The 20,120-nt window shown below is 38.2% G+C and overlaps 2 protein-coding genes across 3 annotated transcripts in view; both read left to right on the top strand.

Annotated features, from left to right (window-relative positions):
* Positions 1-20,120, top strand: part of LOC106142279 (rab5 GDP/GTP exchange factor) — a 36,928-nt gene that overhangs the window by 2,446 nt on the left and 14,362 nt on the right. For both annotated transcript variants that reach the window (XM_013343990.2, XM_013343989.2), the window contains 5 exons: positions 165-353; positions 5,702-5,922; positions 6,237-6,346; positions 7,801-7,967; positions 8,654-8,787. In XM_013343990.2, the coding sequence (XP_013199444.1) occupies positions 165-353; positions 5,702-5,922; positions 6,237-6,346; positions 7,801-7,967; positions 8,654-8,787 (821 nt within the window). The remainder of the gene's footprint in view (positions 1-164; positions 354-5,701; positions 5,923-6,236; positions 6,347-7,800; positions 7,968-8,653; positions 8,788-20,120) is intronic.
* LOC106137877 (uncharacterized protein K02A2.6-like) lies at positions 943-4,593 on the top strand. Its single transcript, XM_060944374.1, has 2 exons — positions 943-4,124; positions 4,508-4,593. Exons 1-2 carry the CDS (start codon positions 1,056-1,058, stop codon positions 4,511-4,513), a joined length of 3,075 nt encoding a protein of 1,024 aa, XP_060800357.1. The 5' UTR covers positions 943-1,055; the 3' UTR covers positions 4,514-4,593.

Genomic DNA, 20,120 nt, shown 5'->3' on the forward strand with positions numbered 1-20,120 from the left:
TCATAAACTTTCGCATTTATAATACTCGTATTAGTAGGATAAGGTTTGGCAGTAGAAATGTTCAAAAAAAGGGAATGTTCTCAATTTGAAAGAATTCTTTTTTTTTTTTTACAAACACACTTTGCATTTAAATGGTTTTTCATAGCACCTGTCCATGGTTTTAGAGAAAGCATCATCGGCCACACTGCCGAAGCCCGAACAGAAGAAGGAGGGGCGGGAAGGGGAGAGGAACCTGAAGGTGACAGCTCGTTCATCATTCTCCAAGTTCGAGGAGAAACGGCTGAGGCAGAGCGAGACGTTGAAGAAAGCCAACCTGTTGAAGTCGCTACAAGTCTTTAAGAAAACCAGCACAGGTAAAATACACAGGTTTAAACAGTAATTAATTTATACATACATACATATGGGCACGTCTATATCCCTTGTGGGGTAGATAGAGCCAACAGTCTTGAAAAGACTAAGTAAGTAATTTATTGATAGTTTAAATCCTTGAGATTATTTTAGACGATGGGTTAGCAACCTGTCACTATTTGGATCTCAACTTAAAGCCAAACAGCTGAACTGAAAGAAAAAGATGTCGTCTGTGCCTACCCCTTCGGAAATAGGTGTGATTTCATGTATGTATGTAAAAGTCATTGTAAAAGTCCGGTGTCTAAATTAGGCGATAGCTTATGCAACAGACCACTAGGTCCTAGCAATCTCGATCAATAATCAGATTAACAAAATTAGATAGGTAAAACCATAGTTTAAATAAACAAGAAAATTAAAATCTTGTGCATTGTTATTTTTAATGTCTTTTTATGTACTACTAAAAATTTGTTATCTATACTAATATTATTTAAGCTGAATTTGTTTGATTGAACGCGCTAATCTTAGAAACTACTTGTTCGAATTAAAAATTCTTTTTGCGTTGACTAGACCATTTATCGAGGAAGGCTGCTATATAACTGTAATGTATTAAGGTGAGGGTAACTTAATAATAAATAGTCTCGTTCCAACCGCCGTTGTTTTACTACGTATATCACATGGCGACGAGGTTTTTCAAAGATTAAATCACCATGCCGATCGGGAAAGTGCACGAATTTAATTTGGACGGGCCTGGGAATTGGCCAGCGTACGTTCGTCTCGTGGAACAATTCATTAAACTCAACGATATCGATAATGAATTACGTGTGGCCACGTTGCTTACTCATGTCGGGGCGGCAACCTATGCGCTCATGTGCGACTTGTGTGCTCCCGATCATCCGGAAAGCAAAAAGTTCGACGAAATCGTGACTTTAGTGAAAAACCACCTGGAGCCTAAGCGCTCCGAAATTGCTGAGCGTCATACTTTTAGGCAGAGGAGGCAAGGTGAGGGCGAATCGATCGGTGTGTTTTTGCAAAGTCTAAAGCATCTAGCAACCCACTGCAATTTCGGTGCGAGCCTCGAAGAAAACATACGCGATCAGTTCGTATCAGGGTTACGGAGTGAGGAGATGCGATCCAGATTATTCGCGGAAGCCTCGCTCGACTACAAGAAGGCGGTGGAGCTGGCGCTGGCGCTGGAGGCGGCCGAGCGGCACGCGGCGGAGGCCGCGGGCGGCTCGCGCGCCGCGCTGTGGCCGGCGGCCGGCTCGGCGAGACTCGGCGCGGGCGACGCCACTGCGGACTCCGGGCTGTTCCGCCACGCGGCTGCGCGCGGCGAGCGCCCGAGGACGAGGGTCGCCTGCTGGCGGTGCTCCAAGGAGGGACACACGCCCAACAAGTGTAGATATAAAGTTTATGTGTGTGATAAGTGTAAAGTGAAAGGGCATTTGAGTGTCGCGTGTACCAGAAACCCGAAGGAAGCAGGACAATCCAGGTACCAAAATTATTTTATTGAAAGTGACTCGGACTCGGAACGTGAGGGGTTCGAGGGGTTATATAATGTCAATGGTATCTCAGTTAAGAACTTGAATGATGGGCCCTATTTTTGTGAACTGTTGGTAAACAATAAGAAAGTACTATTTGAAATAGACACAGGGAGTAGAATATCGGCGATATCCAAGTCATTTTACGATCGCTTCTTTTCTAGCATACCTATTATTATTGATAAAATGAAATTGCAATCATACACGGGAGATGCAATAGTGCCGCTGGGACGCATCGATGTGTGCGTGCGCTGTGTCGGCGATGACAACACCGGCCGGCCGTCAGCTGACGCCTTGTTACCGTTATTTGTGATAGAACGAGGCGGGCCGCCATTACTAGGCCGTCGTTGGTTACGAGAACTTAAATTGCAATCAATTAATTTATTTCACATCAATGATGACATAGATCCGGTAGTGTTGCAATTAAGAAACGAATTTCCCGAGGTATTTTCGGAGAAATTAGGCACATTTAAACATAAAATTAAATTGCACGTAAAAGATAAAACGCCTATATTTTATAAAGCCCGACCACTTCCCTTAGCGCTGCGAACTCCGGTCGAGCGTGAGTTAGAACGTTTACAAAGTGAGCAAGTTATTTACAAGGTGGATCGCTCGGACTATGGTACGCCGATTGTACCCGTGATTAAACCAGATGGGTCAATACGGCTGTGCGGCGACTATAAAATAACAGTCAATAAATTATTAAAAGATGTTCATTACCCCTTACCACGTATTGAACAATTGTTTGCAGCGTTAAGCGGGGGAGAAGTATATAGTAAATTAGATTTAAAAACTGCATATTTACAACTTTTATTATCTGACGATTCACAATCACTTACTGCAATAACAACACATGTTGGAACGTTTGTTTATCGAAGGGCGCCCTTCGGTTTGAAATGCTTACCTGAAATCTTTCAAAAATTAATTGAAGAGACGCTAGTTGGTCTTAATTGTTGCTGTTTTATTGATGATATTTGCGTTACTGGTAAAAATAAAAGTGAGCATTTACAAAACCTAAGGGCAGTCTTGTCACGATTGAAAGAAGCAGGGTTAACTGTAAAATTTGAGAAATGTGATTTTTTTCAAAAAGAAGTATGTTATTTAGGATATAGAATTAACAAACATGGGTTACATACTGATAGCAGTAAAGTGGACGCTATTAGGGACATGCCTGCACCTGAAAATGTTGCACAGTTGAGAGCTGCTTTGGGTTTCATTAACTATTATGCTCGGTTTATACCAAACATAAGTAGTATTTTACAGCCATTATATACACTTTTAAAAACGGGCACAAAATGGGTGTGGTCAGACGCCTGTAGTGATGCATTCAATAAAATTAAAATGAAATTAATGAGTGATCCCGTGCTAGCTCATTATGACAGTGCGCTACCATTAGTGCTGGCGGTGGACAGCAGCGCGTACGGGCTGGGCGCGGTCCTGTCGCAGCGGCACCCGGACGGCGAGCGGCTGGTGTGCTGCGCCTCGCGCACGCTCAGCCAGGGCGAGCGCGGCTACAGCCAGATCGACAAGGAGGCGCTCGCGATCGTGTACGGCGTCACACGTCATCACCAGTACTTATTCGGTCGCAAATTCACTTTACGAAGTGATCATAAAGCCCTTAGTTACATATTCGGTCCTAAAAAGGGTATTCCGCAAACGGCGGCTAGTCGTTTACAGCGTTATGCAGTGCGGCTGGCGGCGTACGATTTTGATATCGAATATGTTTCTACGCACAAAAACGGCAACGCAGACGGGTTATCAAGACTACCGCTATTAAAAGGTAAGGCGGAACCGAATATTGGAGAAGCTTCGTTTCTACATTTTGTAGAAGACAGTTTCCCACTATGCTATAAAGATGTAGCTCATGAACTAAGGCGAGACAAAATTCTTTGTAAAATTTATGGCTACATAATGAGTGGGTGGCCTATGGAGATTACGGAGGAGCAAGAAAAACCATATTTTTATCGTCGCGAGAATTTATATATAGAACATGGCTGTGTATTATGGGGTTACAGGGTGGTCATACCGTCCTCGCTTCGGTCTCAAGTGCTGGAGGAAATTCATACAGGTCACATGGGAGTGGTGCGCATGAAACAGGTAGCTCGCAATTACGTGTGGTGGCCGCGCCTGGACGCCGACATAGAGGAGCGCGCGCGCAGCTGTGCCGCGTGCCGCGAGCAGCGCGACTCGCCGCCGCACTCCGCGCCTGTACCATATTCGTGGCCGACCGAACCTTGGGTAAGGTTACACATAGATTTCTTGCAGCTTGGTGGCAAATATTTCTTTTTAATTATTGACGCCCACTCGAAGTGGCTGGAAGTTTTTCAAATGTCGAGTGGCACTTCAGCCCATTTGGTTATTAATAAATTACGAGAAACTTTCAGTCGTTTTGGCTTGCCTAAGCAACTAGTAAGTGATGCAGGTCCGCCATTTAGGTCTTTAGAGTTTGAGAAATTTCTAAAGTGCAATGGGGTAAGACATATTTTGATCGCACCTTATCATCCCTCGAGCAACGGCGCAGCGGAAAATGCCGTAAAAACGGTGAAGAAAACACTTAAAAAGGCACAGTTGACAGGGGAGAGTATGGAAAGATCATTAAATAATTTCTTATTACTATATAGGAATAGCGCACATGCGAGTACCCAGAAGGAGCCGGCGGTAGCCATGTTGGGACGGCGTTTACGGGTGCGATTAGATCTGCTTCGTGCCAACACTCGGGATGTGGTGGAAGCTGCCCAAGACACCCAGGTCAGACATTCAAAGCGTTGTTCTTTGCGTGATGTACAACCAGGTGACCAAGTTTATATACAAAATTTCTCTAAGAATGGCCCGAAATGGAAGGAGGGTCTGGTGACTGAACGTACGGGGGCCGTTACCTATAAAGTACAGACCGATAAAGGTGAGCAGCGTAAGCATATTGATCAAGTAATGACCGGGAGAAAATCGATTATATTTCCAACTCCCGAACTCGAGACTGAAAGACCTCATAACAGTTCAGATTCCCACCAATCTTCTCCCCTCAACGAGGATCATTCGGAATGGGCTTCGAACATACCCATTGACAATGACGATAACATTAGGGCTCCACCAGAGCAGGTCTCAACAGAATCTGAAATTCACGCTGACTCTTGGGTAAACAAGGAGCCACGGGGAAATAAAAGTAAAAAGTAAAGAATAGGAAGAGTATGTTTGTATTTAAACTAAATTGTTTACTATATTATAGTTGTATTAATTTCGCTAGGACAAGATATCTTTTATGTTTTTCTTTGTATGTAGTTAAAATTAATTTTATTATATCATAATAGATTGTAGAATTTCGCTAGGACAAGAAGGAATATTTTGTGTATACATGTTTGCAATCTTATAGTAGATAGGAGACTATTAGTGAAAATCATTTTTTTTTCTGTGTTCATATATTTAAGTATGAATGGATAAAGTTATTTTTTTTTCTTTCTTATGGTAATTATTAAGTTAGCACCTAACGAAACACTAAGTTTATTTTTTATATATAAATTATGTAATTTCAAAGGAGGGGAAATATGTAATGTATTAAGGTGAGGGTAACTTAATAATAAATAGTCTCGTTCCAACCGCCGTTGTTTTACTACGTATATCACAATAACATCACGCTGCAACTATTAGGAGCGAAAAAATAATGGAAATTGTGAAAAATTATTCCTCCTTGAGGGTTTCAATGATGCCCAAAATAACTATTCCACGCGGACGAAGTCGCGGGCACAGCTAGTGTACAATAAAGTATTTACAAACAAAATGACAACAAGTGACGTCATTGACGATCACACATTACATTACAGATGACCACGAGCCATCCGAGAAACGGCCGGCCGAATTCCAGGTTCCCCCCGCCGTCCTCGAAGGCATGAAGCGCGACTTCCGCACCCGCTTCCCCCGCCTGTCGCAGCAGATAGACCGCGACTGCCGCATGTGTGTGCACACCCTTATATTGGACGTCATCAAGTATGCCAATGTGATGACGGCTGATGAGCTCTCTGAAAGAGTACAAAGGCATTATCAGGTCAGTTGGTTTAGTCACTTATAACTTCAGTCCCCTACATCAATCTCTTACATCAGTCTCCTACATCAGTCTCCTACATCCGTCTCCTACATCAGTCTCCTTCATCAGTCTCCTACATCAGTCTCCTACATCAGTCTCCTACATCAGTCTCCTACATCAGTCTCCTACATTAGTCTCCTACATCAGTCTCTTACATCAGTCTCCTGCATCATTCCCCTACAACAGTCTCCTGCATCAGTCTCCTGCATCATTCTTCTACATCAGTCTCCTAGTCAACTACAAAACAATTAAATAAAATGCTTTTTTTGTTATAGCGTTTCCTTAAGCACATGGACACCGCAGTACATTTCAACAACGTAGATGCAGACGTAAAGGAAAACATAATGGACTTTGTGGAGAAGCATGCCATGTCTTACCTGCACGAGTGAGTTGCTTATTATATTCAAAGAAATATTTTCATTTACTTGAATGTTACAAACAGATGCTTTTACAGTGAGAGACAATATTGTGAGGAAACCTGCACATTCAGGCAACTGGATTTCATCTGGAAAAAATATTTGTATGTTTGGTATAAATAAACTCAAATTAATGAGCCGATTTAAAAAAATCTTTCACCATTGAGACTTGCTACATTTTTCGAAAGTTTTGTCAACATTGAATGCTACATAATTCGAAAGTGCTTCAGTTATTATTAAATTGTGTAGGTAGCGCTAATAAAACAACTTGATACGCGCGTGTAGATGGCGCTAAATTAAGCTTCAACGGAAGCTTAAAATTAAAATTGTTTTTCTATTTTAGCTCGAGGCATCCCTAATACATTACCATTCTACATTTGTTAAAATCGCAAATTGCGCCACACATTTTCTCCTTGTTTTAAAACATACTTAATTGTGATCAATAAAACACATTCCGTCTTGTGTGAAAACACGAAATGTCCTAGTGAAAGGGCAATTGTTTCAAACATTGTTATCCGTTGATTGGACTAATTCGACATTCGCGTTACTAACTCTGATACGTTATCGTCAATGACGCGAAAGGACGGTATTGAAGTCGTTATACTTTGTTCTTTGCTGTCATTAATCCTTTTATAAGGAAACTGGTGTGGGTCTTTATCTATCAGCATTAAAAAAAAATAAGCCATATAATAAATAAATATATACGGGACAAATTACATAGATTGAGTTAGCCTCGAAGTTCGAGACTTGTGTTACGAGATTTTAACTCAACGATACTATATTTTATAATACTCGTGTATACTTACATAGATAAACATCCAAGACCCAGGCCAATCAGAAAAAGTTCTTTTCTCATCATGCCCTGATGCCAGGCCGGGATTCGAACCCGGGACCTCCGGTGTCACAGACAAGCGAACTACCGCTGCGCCACAGAGGCCGTCATAATAATGAAATGGCATATCGTATTATGGCAGAATTATTCTTAAACATAATTATTTAAAGCGTAACTGACCTAACCTAACCTAGCCTTAATGTTAATTATGCCACATGTACTCGTATTCTAATAATCAATTATGCCAAATAGCTGAACGTGGCCTATCAGTCTTTACAAGACTGTAAGCTCTGTCTACCCCGCAAGGGATATAGACGTGATTATATGAATGTATGTTATTATGCCTTAGACTCGTTATACGTATCTTGATCAAATTAAGGACGTCCTGGCAAAGGGCCTGCCCTTCGGACCCAAGACTACCCGAAACCGCCGAGCTTGCATGAAAAGAGTTATGAATGTGGATGAAGCCTCTGCAGTAGAACTTTAATAGACTAAGTCTTCCACACTCCCATTATTATTTCCAGTTCTCACTAAACCACACTTATTTATTTTTTTCAATTTGATGACCGTACCTTTTTCTTTTGCTATCAGACTACCATCAGTGGTTTTCTCACCGACCGGCACTGACGACGAGCGGCTAGACAGAGCCATGTCCGAGCGTATCCAGCAGTTGAGCTGGGTGGGGGAAGCGCATCTCGAGTGCAAGCTGGATAGGAACAGTGCCACTTGCAGACAGCTCTTGTATAAAGCTATTAGTGGTGAGCAAGCGAGTTTTGATACATACATACATACATATGTTCACGTCTATATTCCTTGCGAGGTAGACAGAGACAACAGTCTTGAAAGGACTGAATGGCCACGTTCAGCTATTTGGCTTAATGATAGAATTGAGATTCAAATAGTGACAGGTTGCTAGCCCATCGCCTAAAAAGAATCCGAAGTTTGTAAGCCTATCCCTTAGTCGCCTTTGACGACATCCATGGGAATGAGACGGAGTGGTCCTATTCTTTTTTTCCGGTAGTTTTTATTGGTGCCGGGAACCACACGGCATTATTATTATTAGACAGTCAATATAATCTGACAATACGTCTCAGTAAGTGGTGCTTCTTATGATACCCCAGGCACCGCAGTATTTTGTTTGAACTAGTTGTTCTTCGTGAACTTAGACCTCGCGACATTCATTTCTTACGGATTTGTGAATATCTCAAAAACTACTTAACCGATATTAATGGCCCACGAGCTTTAAAATCCTATTAACAGAACCTACATACATTTTACATTTCATCACAATTAGAACAGAAGGTGCGAAGGTTATCGCGTTACAAACATACATACAATAAATGTATTTTCATTCCAAATTAATTGGTAAACCTCATTCGCTTCGCTCGTTCGTTCAATAGTAAAGGTAAAAAAATAATATTTAAAATATTTGTATCTGTTCCAGAACTCTTGGGCATGGACAGTGCGATGTCACCCGGCGGCAAGTTGAGACAAGTGCGGCGCTGCTGTCGCCACGTGTTGGCGCTTTGCGGAGCCCCGGCTTCGGCCGATGATTTGCTGCCTGCACTTATATTTACTGTGAGTACATTTTTTTTATGACTTTGAGTATATATGGTGGAGAATTTGAAATTCGAACTTTTTTTTTTTTTATAATTTTAGTACGATGTGTTCAGGTTTGAAAATGTAACTAATGACCGCTCTTAAAAGAAAATACAATTTTAAAAATATAAAATAATAATTTAAAAATTCAAATACTTCAATATTATTTTGTTTTTAATATCACACGTTGTATAACTTGTTATACATATCTATAAATCATGCTACCTTGTAACCAATATTATATTGTGCGGAATTTTACAAGTCACAAATAAATTGTTCCACCTTGGTTGTTCCTATTCTCAATTCATTCAAAATTTCAAATTTTTTAAGCAATCAATTAAAATGTTATTATCACACAAATTCTAAGATAAGTAACGATGGTTTTAATTGATTAGTTCGGCGCAATACCATTCAGTCTTCACATTACACGAACGAGATTTCAAAAAAGCAATTATACTGGCACTCTGATCATGATGTAACAAATGTCTTTCATTCATATTGAATTTTATTTCAATAACGAATTTTGATAGTATCAGTCCGATATGATTGACATTAGAATGTCTTGGATAGGTGAGTCTAAGTTAGTCTTGGAGCTGAGCAGTTTTGACAACCGACCGTCCACTGCCAAATGTCTAATGATTTCCATTCTTAAGAGAATTTTGGTGAAATATCCGGCTTATATAGTGCTTTTGTTTCTTATCGGCACGGGTCTTTGTTTGAAGAGACAAAGATCCGTTATTCACTCACGTGGTGGGATTTATTGTGTGTGTCACTTGTGCCGTGTAGTTCCCGGCACCAATAAAAAAAACTATAAATTATAATCTCAATTCCATCATCAAGCCTAAATTCAGAACGTGGCCTATCAGTCTTTTCAAGACTGTTGGCTCGGTCTACCCCGTAAGACGTGACTATACATATAGTGACATACATACATACATACTATGTATGTATGTCACTTGGTGCAGACTTCCTTAGTATGGGGTAGACTGATCAAGAGTTCTGATCGTAAGCTAGTCATTGAATCACAAGTACGCATAAAATTTTTCATCGATTGATCTTCTTTAGTCCATTCTTAATTTCAGCTGTGCACTGTTTGTTAGTCAGTGACTCGGTTTGATATATAAGTACCTAATCTCACGATGGCCGTTTGATTCCTAACAAACGTTTTGACGTCCACAGTTATCGTAATCCTACTTTCAATACCAGCAATAACCAAAATTAGTTGCCTGCGCTCACGGACAGATGGCGCTTTCAACAATCCTATGTACAAAAACATCAAATTGAAAATATCAAAGAGATTATCAATAATGAAATCGCCCTATTCGTTCTACGGCCGACATTTAATTTCTAGAATGGAAAAAAGAACGCTTATATGTGGTAGCGACGCGAAAACATACAAGAATTATAGAGAGTTCCTATTGGCCCGAGTGAAAATGCCGGATCTGAGTATGGTTTATAAAGGCCCTTGTCCCGAGGCTTACAAAAGGAGAATGGACGCGGCTCATAAAAGAGGTTTCATCGACTTCTCACTGCTCAGAAATTCGGAATATGAGCCGGTGAGCGGAGAAAATTTTAGCACTTACAAAATGGAGGCATTTCGTTTGGTAGAAACGGACTTGGAATCTTTTCATCCCAAATCTTGTTTTCTAAGATTTTTCACGTTGTCTCAAGTTAGGAAAAGTCGAAGTTTATCAAAAGCTGCGCAAGCGCCACTTATTAGCATTCGATACAAGGATAGAGGAAGTGATAGGCGGGAAGAAAACAGTCTTGTTGTTTTTTTTGCAATACGGTCTCCGTAAGCTCCGATGACCTGTTTTTTTTTTAATAAACATCCTTTGAGTATGTCATAACTACATTTTTTTTATTTTCCCTTACATTAATTTTAGGTACCTATAATGTATATTTTTATGTGTATCAAACCTCGTTACGAAGTGGTACCCAGATTCGAATCTCACTGCGGTCACTGTCTGTTTTCCGAGTTTATGGAAATTAACCCATTGTATTGCACTTTTTGTCGCAAAAATGTATAACTAAATAATAAATATGTACGCGACAAATTACACACATTGAGCTAGCCCTAAAGTAAGTTCGAGACTTGTGTTATGAGATACTAACTCAACGATACTATATTGTGTAATAAATATTAATAATTTTATTATATGTAAATGAAATGAACCCCGGTTCAGAGGGGAAAATCCGATAACTACGCTACGATATCCACGTTTGTAGCTGATCTTTGGTAACCAGATACGTAAATGGATCTTATTTCTTGCTTGATAACCAGTTAAGGAATAAGATCTTATTTCTTGCTTGATAACTAGCTACGAGAAACGGGTCGTCAAGGCCATATATGCAAACGCCACGGTTCATTAGTGTTAATAGTTAAATTGTCATTTTCGTAACTATTCGTGTACAGTCCCATTTCTGGATTAAGATTAAAACGAATATCCGCTGTGTCTCATCCTGGAGTGGGAACACGCCAGGATGAGACAGCGGATATTTGTTGCACCCTCTGCCATTAAATTTCCGGGCCTGGGGTCCGCTTTCCTATTTCTCTTTTTTCCACTTCTTCCTCAGGTCTAAGACCATTGTAACAAATTACCAATTTTAAATAAGAAATTTACATAATACATACTACCATTACATTTTTTAATTGTTAAAATAAAGTAAGCATATGTACATTCAGAATATGTTTACTATATACATTTCAATAAAAAGCATTTCATAAAGTTTCTTAGATAATCTCTTGATAACTGAAGATCACGTCACAAATTAATTTAACGGTTAGTTAATGAATTAAGTTGGATTTTTAAACAGGTCTGGCGTTTTCAAAATGCAATCACTCTACAATTTGATCAGCATTGAATATTTATTTTTTCAGAATTACTTTTAAAATTTATATATTAAGATGGATTTTTTGATAACCAATGTTGTGGGTAAGTTAGGTAAATATTCCAAATTTTTAATTACCGTAATGAACTTTTTTTTTAAAAAGGACATTGGGAACTTTTATCATGGTAAAAACTATAGTTCCCGTGGGATTTGCGAAAAACCTGTATTCTTTTGTAGGTGGTATTAAATTCTCACGTGTAGGTGACGCTGTATTCTCGCGTGTAAAAGCTAGTAATTCTATATTTATTACAAAATAATAGCATTTTATAATTATTGTTAACATAATAAACTTTACATCCACAGGTGTACTATTGTCAATTCAAATAAACAATACAAATGGTGCGCCGAAGTCACGGAGCCATCACAATCATAAAAAAACGACCGTAAACAGCTATTGTTCAAATTTAGGTTTCCAGATTATTCCAGAACTTGAGTTATTTTTTATGGTTAATAACAAAACTCTGCCCGAATGTCGCGATTTGACTTATGTGTGTGCAACTGATAATAAATTAAATTTAAAATACCAAACTTATGAAGAATTCACAATGGCCAGACTATGGATATCTGGTCTGCGTATTGCTTACCCTGAAGTGTGTAATGAGAAACATGAGAATGAAAGACGAATGCCCACAGTATATAGAAAAAGATTACCTCAAAACAGCAGGATTATTGATCGTAAAATTTTCGGAACTGGTATTGAAACTCATAATACTAATGAATTAGAAATGGCTCGGGTTTTTAAACCAAATTTAGGTGATCTTCATTTAGGACCATGAGTTTTTGGATCAAACGCTAGATTTAATTGGTTTCTTGGATCTACTGATGATGTTGTAATAAACACTCTATAGCAAATATTTTGAACAACTCTTGTACTTTCTTACTCTCAAACAACTCGTTAGTTCTCTTTTACTCTCAAGCAAATTTTGACTAGTGATGATCCAGTAAAAGTCACGCCATTTTTAGATAGCAAGTCTTCATTGATACGTTCTTAAAGAGACACTGTAGCTATAATTTTTAAAGACCTAACTCTACGAGTACGAGTGCGAGTGAAACAAGGCATTCTGCCGATGATAGCGCTACAAGAACGAAGTCAGAAGACGGTAATCCTTAATTTTTTTCGCTACACTAATGCGAAAACTTGTTAATGGTCCGAATTAACTACATGAGATTTTGTACAAGATATATGACTGTATGTTTTCCAAATAAAATAAATTGTATAGTTCTCAAAGACACCAAATCGTATTTATTTAGAACACGATCTTATTACCCACTTCTCACTAATAATACTCATTTATGGCTGATTGGCGGGTAGTTCTGGTTCTTAAAATTTAACACGAAATTTTGATAATCGTGAAACATCAAATTTGGATTACATAATTAATGAGTTTTAGATGTACCTGAAGGGGTATACGATTAAGCGCATGATGTTGCAAATTACGTACATTTTTCTTAATTTTTTACTGTAAATTTTCGGTTAAATGGTTTTGATTGAGGATCGAAACAAGGACTTAAAATTATATTATTGTAACAAATATCGTTTTTTTTATAACATTTACGTCTTTGGTTGGGTTTCATACATTGGATTCTTGGCGTATCCAGGGTTGTTACTGTAAGGAGTGGGGATTCAATAAAGCGGTGGGAGATAAATAAACTTATCGGTTGCCTCTCATTTCATCTCCTAAAGACCAGCCGTTGTTTTAAGACTTCATACATTTACAGTGTTTGCTTAGAAAGCAAGGGTATTAATCATAATCATTTATTCTTTGAATATGGTAACAATAAATGAATCATAGTCCGCTGAACACATTATTAACGACAGCTGCCGACCGATTTAGAAACTTCTTTGATCCGAAGCTTTACCGTATAGTGGTTTTTGTGGAACTAACAAGAAAAATTTTCCACTAAAATACCTACTTTATTGTCATTTCCTATTTTTTCTCAATTAAGGTTTCAATTTCATACTTGTTAAGATATCTCGTCAGTTCCGATTTACAATTATAATTTAAAATGACAAGTAGTCATGCCGTAAAATCAAGTCGTTAAAACAGCCCAATGTGGAGAGGTGAGGTTAAAGTTAACTACTAAAAATAATAATAAGCATTCAGGTTTATAAATGTGATTTGTATGTAGGTATTTTCAACTCAGCTGGTGCTTTGTCATATGAGATGTTTTTAGATGACTTTTTAGTCTGCTTCCACAATTTACGTAGAAAGAGATAAAGTTTTATTTAATATAATCTTAGTAAATCGAGTTTTAACATGTACACGAGTATGGTTACAGAGAAATGTGACCACCTTATGGCGTTGGTTTATATGGTCAGTTTTATCTGCATCAGACCGTACTTTTTAAATTTTAATTAATAACATTTAAACCATCCTCAGGTATTCATTTGCTCTTGTCGGTTCAAATTATTGGTACAATTGACCCACCGAATTTTAGAAATGCCAGATTTAAAGAAAAATTGTATCAATATAAAGATAAAGCGTTTCATTTGGGACATTTGGATACTGGAACATCAAAGAGAATGTTAATATGCGCAAGCGATGCCAAAACGTATGAGAATTATGATGCCTTCGCTATCGCAAGACTGAAACAATCAGATTTACATATAGAACATTCTGGACCTTGTTTTAATTCTAAAGAACTTAATGATGAACCAATATGCGGAAATGATGTAAAGACTTACAGTAATTATCGCGAATTAGAATTGTTGCAACTATTACGACCAAACTTGAAGTATCTGCATTCGGGGTCATGCATTCTTAAAGCTGATTTGAAGGAGACCCAATTGATGAATGCAGTCAGGCGTTCTTCAGGAGCTAAGTCAAAACCTGACTTGCGGAATGCATATTCCCATTATAGGTATATCATTTCTTGGCCCGGAAAACCGGATACTCCAGGGGGCTACCCGCGCAGACCGGGTGCTTACCCGGGTAGTCCGGGTGCTCCTGGCGCGCCAGGTGGTAACCCTGGCAGCCCGGGAGCACCAGGCGCTCCTGGTTACCCTTATAATAGCAGTTTTTATATTTATACGGATTATGATGTAAACATACCGGGTCAGCCCGGGGCTCCTGGGGGCGGATGGGGCGGATGGGGCGGTGGTGGTGACGGATGGGGCGGTGGTGGTGACGGATGGGGCGGTGGTGGTGGCGGATGGGGCGGTAATGGTGGCGGATGGGGCGGCGGATGGGGCCAACCTGGTCAACCTGGTCGGCCTGGCGGCGGTGGCGGCGGTGGTGGCGGCGGGGGCCAACCGGGCGCTCCTGGAGGCTGGGGCTGGAGCTGGAGTGGGAGGGGAGGCAAAACGGTCTGGGGTGAAAAGGGTGGCGGTGAAAGTGATCTAGATAAAATTGCTGGCGGTGTTTTAAATGTTGCAGATGGTATTTATACTATTGTGAAATATGCGGTTAATGATAATTCATAAAACTACAATACAATTGGTGACAAATTGTTACTGACAACTATATTTATTTAAACTGAATTTATTCCTATTACATACGAATTTATAGCATGTTTTTTATTGATCAGATCCTTAAATTTATTATGTTATTCATTATTGCTGCCGAGTACCTATCATGTATAAGAGCGTCATTAGTCAATCAAAATGCGCGATGCGACAGGTTCAAATCCTACATCGGTCAAGTACCAATGACAGTATTCTGCGTTATGTTCATTAGTTTGAGTGAGCTGACTTGACTGCCTATACACGGCGAGGAAACCTGTTCAGTCAGGCAACTGTCGCTTCGTGCAAAAACCCGACTCATCCAATCCAGGGCCATGTTTCAAATTGAAGCTCCGGGCAATCCAGGGATATATGGTCAATCTCTTGGCTCAAAGAAGCAGAAAATCATAAGCGCTTCCCTACTAGTATTTTTATTGTTTTTTCATTTTGTCCTCATAGTCTTCCCGAGAATTGTTTCGCCACGGACTTGTTTATTACTAGCGACCTGCCCCGAATTCGCACGGGAAGCATTTATACACATAAACACCTTCCGCTTGCATCACTCTGTCTATTAAGAAAAAAACTGCATCTAACGATACAGAAGAAGAAACTTTATGCACGTAAAATGTGCAACAGGTGGACTAAATGCCATTAGACATTCTCTGACAGTCGAAACTTTGAACTATTATACAGTCATCTTCCGTCTAGCGTTGCGCCTGTAACCGGCAGTCCAGAGTCGTATAAAAACATGACTTAACATTCGGTAAAGTGACTTCCGTCTATCCTATTTTGCAAGGGAACCTAACCCCATATTCACAATCATCCAGTTTCTTGAATCGAGTTCGATCACCGGCGCTCTCTAATGGAATTCATACATACATACATACATATGGTCACGTCTATATCCCTTGCGGGGTAGACATAGCCAACAGTCTTGAAAAGACTGAATGGCCACGCTCAGCTATTTGGCTTAATGATAGAATTGAGATTCAAATAGTGACAGTCGCCTTTTACGACATCCATGGGAAAGAGATGGAGTGGTCCTATTCTTTTTTGTATTGGTGCCGGGAACCACACGGAATTCGGCAATATAAATCTCATATTAAGTGTTCCTAGTTGTTTTTTGAAGATTAAGCATTGCTTTAGCATCTTGTAATGTTAAGGTAAACTGTCGCAGCAATATTTTTTATGGCTGGTGTTACAATTTTTTTAAGATGATGGATCTCGTGTCTATAGGTATGTAGATAAACCCGGCGTGGGTTGATTTAGTTATTTGAGAGCCATTAGGTTAGCCGCCTGAGGATAGCGAGCAACTTAATTTAGTTAGCGCTGAAGTAGACAAAAGCCGAAGGCTCGATGCTCGCGCGCGTTAATTTAGTAGTTACACCGTATTTATTGCTCAGATCCAAAATTTTATTTTAAATGATTAATAAAGACTTATCAAACCAAAGATAATTTCTATATCTTTACTTACTTTAAAAAGAGGTTATGTTTGTAAGTTTGGGTAATCTTCGGAAATAATTATCCGTAAAAAGGTACATCACCTGCGGGTGTTATAGGTTATGTATGTTATATGTACAGTGAACCTCTTTTTAAAGTTTTGTTCGGTTCTTTGATGGTCAAATATAATTTCCTTCAACCTTTGATCTTAATCCTGGACTGGATAAGTCAGGGTTTTACACAAAACGACTCCCGTCTGGCCTTCAAAACCTTTGCAGAAGAACCTTACTCGTTTTGAATAGGGACTACATTTAAGATGGAGTGGTTCTTATTAAAATGACCAACTTGGCAAATTTTCCTATGATCAGTATCCTAAAAATATGATTTTAATAATGTACCTTCAGTATTACCACGTTTATAAGTCGTCTCACTCTCACATCGTCACGTCTCACGTCGCTCAGAATGGCTCAATCTGCTCTCATAAAACAAAGACCAACAACTGACGACAACTCATTAAAAAACCGACCTTATTTATTAGTACATTTAAATTCAAGAACAAAACGTCTCCTGCTATCTCGCTCATAATAGTAGTACAATAGCAATAATTGGCTCAAACGCTAAAATATTTTCGCGCGGTACAAAAATTTTACTTCTGCGCTGGTACGTCGGTGTGAAAAAATATTTGACCTGGGTAAAAAGCTGTAATATCATGCTATGCCATAAACATGCCCTTTTTCCGAAATTCCTACAGGAGCGAAGTCCCGGGGCGCAGATAGTTTATATTTAAATACAGGGTGGATTTTTATAGGTTAAGCAATTTTTCGATGTGGTGTCTGGCACCAATAATAAAAAGAATAGGATTGCTCCTTCTCATTCCACATTTATGTCGTAAAAGGCGACTAAGGGATGAACTTATAAACTTGGGATTCTTCTTTTAGGCGATGGGCTAGCAATCTGTCACTTTTTGAATCTCAATTCTATCATTAGCTAAACATAAAATCAACGTTTTTTTTTATTTCTCAATTAAGATTCGATTTCATACCAAGTTATCTTGACAGTAAAATTTTTAATTAAGATTGAATATGATATCTTGAAATGTCAGTTTTGCGTTTAACCATTAACTGAAAAGCAGATCAATGTGGAGAGGTGAGATCAAAGTTATATCAAATTACATAAAGATATTTAAAAAAGGGTATCATTTAAGCTATCACCAATTTAATTAGTTTTGTGTTTCTTAAATAATAGGGTTTGTCCTCAACATAGTAGATCTGTCACCAAAATGTAGTCACCAAACAATGCAAAATCAGTTCCACAATAAATCACCTAAAATCCTGAGATATAAGGTCTAGTACCAAATAAATGTTTTTGTATGTATTATAATAGGTGTGTCCTAATAAGTATTTAAGCAAACTAATTTAAAGAGATCACCAATAAATCATATTATGTTACTAGAAAATTGCATTAAGTTCAAATAAAAAATTAGGGTTGTCATCATCGTTTCAACCAAAAGATTCTGCTACTTAACTAGACTCCCAAGGTTCTAAATTTCCACTGGTAGTATAAATTATATTTAAATAAATTTTTTAGCAGAGTAGTAAATAAAACAATTAAAGTTAAAATAATCAATATTTATTGTTGAAAATAATTACCACTGAACAATCAGCGCTGGTTTAAAATAGCTGGCTTATGGCTAGCAGAATAGTAGATAAAACACTTAATTAAAGTTAAAATAATCAATATTTATTCTTAAAAATAATAACCACTGAACAATCAGCGCTGGTTTAAAATAGCTGGCTTATGGCTAGCAGAATAGTAGATAAAACACTTAATTAAAGTTAAAATAATCAATAGTTAACTACTACCCATCGTTGAGGCCGGATTGGTCAATTTTTAAAGCGCGCCAATTTGTCTCCGCCCCTTTGATCATTTTTTCATTAAAATTATAAATTGATGTATTAAATTGGTAACGAATACTATTAATTTAATATCTGAACGAAATAAAATGTAACTACTGTATTGGTGACAAAATATCAAATAAAAAGGAGTCGCAGTCAGGGATCGATAATCGATTTATTTGGTGACAGATCTACCATTCTGAGCACAGAGCTATTATTTAAGTAACAAAACTATTATTATAAGAACGAAGTTTATATTCATGTAATTCAATATAATTTTATTGGTTATCGATCTCTTATTTTACACATATATTAACATTAATTTGATAATTCATACCTGGGAACAATTTTTGTTTATCTGAGAACGAAAATATTTCGTGGCGATAGATCTATTTATTAGGTGATACAACTTGATGACAAATTTAAATTTTGGTGATAGAAAATATAGTTCCCTTTAAAAAAATTAAATTAAATATTGTTATTTAACGGCGTCCGATTTTCGGAAGCACGTCCAACCGCTGGGTTGTACTGTACTTACCACACTCATTATTCAACCCGCATCAGGCACTCTGAACAGGGACTGCATAAATTTGAAAATATATTGTCACTTAGGCTTATTAACTTGGGATTCTTTTATTAGACGATGGGCTAGCAACCTGTCACTATTTGAATCTCAATTTTATCATCAAGCCAAACTGCTGAACGTGGCTTATCGTTCTTTCAAGATTGTTGGCTCTGTTTGGCCCGCAAGGAATATAGAAGTGATTATATTTATATGTATGTATATACAGGGTGACATTTAAAACAACTGCATCCTTTTAAACATAGACTATATCCATGCTTCTGAGCCGTTTGAGCCTATTTTTATTTAAATTAAACGTCATCATTTTCACATTTAAAAAACCCTCAAAAACTACGTCACACGCTTTATTAAAGACCAATACTACAAAAAGAAATTAAAACTAAACATGTAAAGAAATGTCTAAAAAATAAATTATTTTTCTAGTATCAAGATCAAGTAAAGTACAGGGTTGTCGAGATCGCTCAGCTGAATGAATTGTGTCGTTGACCTCTGAATCTTGCGCGTCGCTTTTCCGCCGGCCGGGGTGATATTACGTATTTAGGATCGTGGATTTTGATACTTTTATTTTTTTCGTACTTTCTGAAATATGAACCAATATTTTTTTTTTAACGTTTTTAAATATCCTTTAGATGAGTACACTTAACAGTTAAATTTATGCAGTTGAATAAAAAGTCACCCTGTATTGTTATTTATAACATATCAGCATACACCGTACATACGTAAAATCACTTTCTTGGATTGGTAACCAGAGTCTTCATCTTTCGATCATTACTTCACCCGCATTCATAACTCTCTTCATAAAAGCTCGTCGGTTTTGGGGTACTTTTGACCTGGTTTTTCGCAACGATAACACATACATATTGTTACGTCTTTATCTCTGATTGGTAGACATACATATAATATAAATATAACTTAAATAGCTCTCCTTACCCTTTCCTAGAAAAACGCTGCTACACGACAGCTTTTGGCCATTACTTATGCTTTGTCTTCAGTCGTCTACAACTAATTAACATTAACAGACTTCTTCCTCCTGCGTTAATATCGGTTCGAAATTTCATGA

Source organism: Amyelois transitella, chromosome 5 (assembly GCF_032362555.1).
Source record: "Amyelois transitella isolate CPQ chromosome 5, ilAmyTran1.1, whole genome shotgun sequence".
Taxonomy (NCBI): Eukaryota; Metazoa; Arthropoda; class Insecta; order Lepidoptera; family Pyralidae; genus Amyelois; species Amyelois transitella.